The sequence below is a fragment of the Octodon degus genome, unplaced genomic scaffold, assembly GCF_000260255.1.
Source record: "Octodon degus isolate 3935 unplaced genomic scaffold, OctDeg1.0 scaffold00033, whole genome shotgun sequence".
Classification (NCBI taxonomy): Eukaryota; Metazoa; Chordata; class Mammalia; order Rodentia; family Octodontidae; genus Octodon; species Octodon degus.
In genome coordinates this window covers 2,134,782-2,138,720 of record NW_004524609.1, presented here as the reverse complement: position 1 = coordinate 2,138,720, position 3,939 = coordinate 2,134,782, and the positions used below count along the sequence as shown (strand labels likewise).

The 3,939-nt window shown below is 56.2% G+C and overlaps 1 protein-coding gene across 1 annotated transcript in view; it reads right to left on the bottom strand.

Moving 5' to 3' along the window:
* Positions 1-3,939, bottom strand: part of Mrc2 (mannose receptor C type 2) — a 55,009-nt gene that overhangs the window by 1,917 nt on the left and 49,153 nt on the right. The window contains exons 21-26 of the mRNA XM_023714008.1: positions 1,831-1,945; positions 1,556-1,719; positions 1,310-1,418; positions 683-921; positions 371-536; positions 131-280 (exon numbers count right to left, since the gene is read on the bottom strand). Of these exons, the coding sequence (XP_023569776.1) occupies positions 131-280; positions 371-536; positions 683-921; positions 1,310-1,418; positions 1,556-1,719; positions 1,831-1,945 (943 nt within the window). The remainder of the gene's footprint in view (positions 1-130; positions 281-370; positions 537-682; positions 922-1,309; positions 1,419-1,555; positions 1,720-1,830; positions 1,946-3,939) is intronic.

The following is a 3,939-nucleotide window of genomic DNA, read 5'->3' as shown; positions in this document are numbered from 1 at the left end:
AGGTTCCTGCGCATTAGTGCCGGGGTGGTTGGCAGTATCACCACTGGGTGGGGCGGCAAGGGCCCGCTGCCCGGCTGCGTGCTGCCAGGAGGCTGCCCTGGAAACGCCTGGAGCTCCGACAACCCTCTACCTCTCTGGCAGCGCCGCAGCGCCTCCTGGCGGCCTAGCCGCAGCTCCGGGTGGAAGGCGTAGCAGTGCTCCCTGAAGGGGATCCAGGCGGAGTCAGCCAGGGTCTGGGGACAGCTGCCACTGGCGCTCGCTCTCCGAGGAGGCGGGGTCCCTGCGGGGGTGCGGCACTGAGGAAGTGGCCCGGATCCTCCCGGGACCACCGATACCTTGATGTGGGTTCGATCCTGCAGATGGCACTCACCGCCAACCCCGCACACGGCCCCCTGCAGCTTGGTGTCACAGCTGGTGGTGCGCCAGGCCCCATCCACATCCACATAAGCACAGCCCCCTGCCTGCTGGGGCTCGCCATCCCGCCAGCTCACGTAGCTCAGAGGTTCCTCCGAGACCCAGGCATACCTCTTGGAGCTCTGGGCACAAGGTGTCGTCGTGGGAGAAGGGGACAGTCAGGGTGGGGGCAGACAAGGCAGGGGCCAGGGGGCCAGGGGGCCAGGGAGGGAAATCAAGGCAGCACTTGGGTGGGAGGCACGCCAGGGCCAGCGCTCTGGAAACCCACCTCCGGACTGGCCAGCCCGATCCACAGCGGCGCCCGCAGTCCTCGGGCAGCCTGCGTCAGGAAGGCCTGGGTGTAGGGGTCGGGCACGCGGGCCAGGCTAGCGTTGCGGCTCTCGCACAGCAGCAGGGCATCGTGCCAGCGGAGTGGCTTCTGCAGCAGCCGGAAGGTGCCGTTGAGGTAGGAGAGCTCAGTGCCTGGGGCAGGTGGCAGGGCCGCTGGGGACGGACTCAGGGCAGGGTCTGCAGGAAGGGGAGAGGGCTCCGGTGGGCTCTGCCCACCTCCCTCAGTTCCTGAGCAGCAGGCAAAGGCCCAGTCTTCACGGTGCTTGGCACAAATGGCAAGCCCTGGCTAAGTGTCAACTACTGTTCTGTCAGTATGAAGTGTTTGCTAATGCCCTGGGGCGGAAGCTGGAGCCTGGGCCTCCGGATATGCCCACTGGGCAACGCTTTGTGCCCCCTCCTGCTCCTGAGACCAGGGAGGTCAGTGCTCATGCCCTGCCGTCTCACTGGTCCCCAACCTTTCCACCCATTTGCTTCCCAAGCAAACACCACTCAGGGTGACCCCACGGCCCCCAGCACTGTCGCAGGCGGCCCACTGCTGCCTTTCCAAGTCTCTCACAGCAGCTACCTGTGCCCTTCTGGCAGATGAAGCCGTGTGTTTCCTCTGCACAGCTTCGATCGTCCCACCGGCCAGCGAAGTGTGCTGCAGGGCTGTGCAGAACCACTGCACAGCTGGTCTGAGGAAAAAGGGGGGCTCAGGGGGGCCCTGGCAGCTGCCCCCAAAAGATAGCAAAGACTGGCATGGGAGAACAGCGGTAAAGGCAGCAGCACAGAGGAGGGCAGTGGGGAGCAGGGGGTGCAGTGGGGTCCTCACCGGTCTGTTGCCACTGGGAGCTGGGCTGGGCCCAGAGGGTTCCCCGGGTGCCCAGTTGGTATACAGCACAGGCTCCTGCTCCACCCACTGGAAGTCTCTCTGGGAGGCGTGCAAGCCAATCCAAAGGTCAAAGGTCACATTGGGTAGGCTGGCAGTGATGAATGCTATAGTCCCCCCCGAAAAAAGGTGAGTGAGGAGGCTGCTTGTGCCTGCTGTGCTTTGGCTGCATAGGGGAGCTGTGTGTAAGAACAGGGGCTGCCCCCAGCTGACTCTACCTTGTTCTAAGGGATTTGCAATGGTGACCAGCTGGGCCTCTTGCTGTTCACAGGAAAACTGTGCCTCTGACCACTTCACCCGGTCCTGGGGGTCCTCACCCTGGATTCGGAAACACTGTGGGGCAGGGAGAAGGTGTGACATCAGTTCCCCTTCCCTGACCCACAACCAGGGAGTCCCTCAGCTGGGCATCCCATCAGCTGTCCCAGCAGCTCTGGGCTGGGAAAGGGCAGCCTCTGAGGAACTGGCACTTCTGGGTCCCTCTGGGCAGCTGCCCCCACTGCCCTGACCTGGCGAGCCCACACTGGGGGATTCTCAATGGGAGGCTTTCTTTGGGCTAACAAAACCACTACCACTAAGACTAAAGGGCACAGGGAGCACTGAGAAGATGGAATCAGGACCCATCTTCCTTTCTGCTAGGCACCATTCTGAATGCCATTGGAAGGCTCACGGTGCCCTTTCGGCATACACAGTCCTATGCCAAGATGCTTCTATCTTTAGTTTTGGGCGGTCTTTGTTAGCCAGAGGCTTCTAATTATAATTTTATATTTTTCCCCACCCTCATCTTTTTCTATAAAATTATAAGAACCCTGGGTGGACAATTTTTGGACCAAGCAAAGACTTGTTCTTAGAAAATTAATGATTTACAGCCATAGCACCATGGGAAAGTAAGGGTCGGAGGAAGGTGTAGGGCCAGAGACAGGGTTGGAGATTGAATGGAGGGAGCAAGACGCGGACTCTTGCTCTGGCGAACCCCTCTGGCCTCAGTTGACTCTTCTGTAAAGTAGAATTTCAAAAAACCCTGCTTTGGGGGTTATCTGAAGGTTTAATGGTAGTGGTGTAGGGCACAGACCTGGGTGCTCAGGCGGGGAGAGCTGCCCTACTCACGACTGGCTCTCACACAGCTTTGGTGATGCGGATGGCGGACCTGAGACAGCACCGTAGGAGCCTGCTAGGGACTTAGCCCAGAGGCGCATCCATCTGGGGGACGCTCCCTACGAAGGGAGTGTTTTGAATATATATATCCAATATACATAAATAGATCCATTCTGAATGGTTTTACTGCCCCCAATTTTCCTCTCTGCATACTCCAAATACATGGAAAGAGGATTCCCTAAATACTGTTGTACGTTTTCCCCAAAGTCGCCACACCTCTTAATCATCTCCTGATTCATATATGAGGTAAACAGGAAGCCAGGCCAGCAGGGTGGTCCTGTCACGTGCTCTGTAATGTCGGCACAAAAGGCTGAGGCGGGAGGATGGCCCTGAGCTTGAGGTCAGCTGGGGCTACATAGTGAGCTCACTGCTCTAGCTCCAAAACGGGGGGCCAGAAATTGACTAGCCCGCTTTGTTTGTTTATTTATTTATTTAATTTCTTAGTTTCTTTTTCTTTATTTTTAATTTAATTTTATTTTTTGCGGAACCAGGGATTGAACTCAGACCCTTGCGCTTGCCAGGGAAGCACTTATTCTACTGAGCCATCTCTCTGGCCCTGACTAGCCCATTTTAAAACAAAAACCTTTCGGGAGAATTGAAAAATGGCAACAATGATGTTGGAAGCCCAGTCAGAGGCCGAGGTGCTTTTCAGTTTGATCTCTCCCTCCCTCCCTCCCTCATTCCCTCCCTCTTCAGCCTTTTTTATTCTTCATCTTGAGAGAGTCTTGCTAAGTCACTGAGTCTTGCCTAAGTCACTTAGAGTAGGCTCAAACTTGTGGTGCTCCTGCCTCAGCCTCCGGGACTGCCGGGAGTCTGTGTTGCCCCCTCCACCTTCATTTGATCATTCTTTGTAAGGCACCCTTTAAATCCATAATAATCTTGAAATCCATGTTTTTAAAGAATCTGAACTTCCAGCAAGACCTATGAGTCACAAACCACAAAGTAAAAGTACAGATTAAGATTTTCAGCAGTGCAGCGCCTGCCTGGCAAGCACGAGGTCCTGAATGTGGTGCTTGGTATGCAATCCCCTGCCACCGAAGAAAAAAAAGATTTTAAGAAATGCTCTAGCCTGGCAAGTGCCTGCCTGGCAAGTGCAAGGTCCTGAGTTTGGTCCCTGGTACCACAAAAAAAAAGAAGAAAGAGAGAGAGAGAGAGAGAGAGAGAGAGAGAGAGAG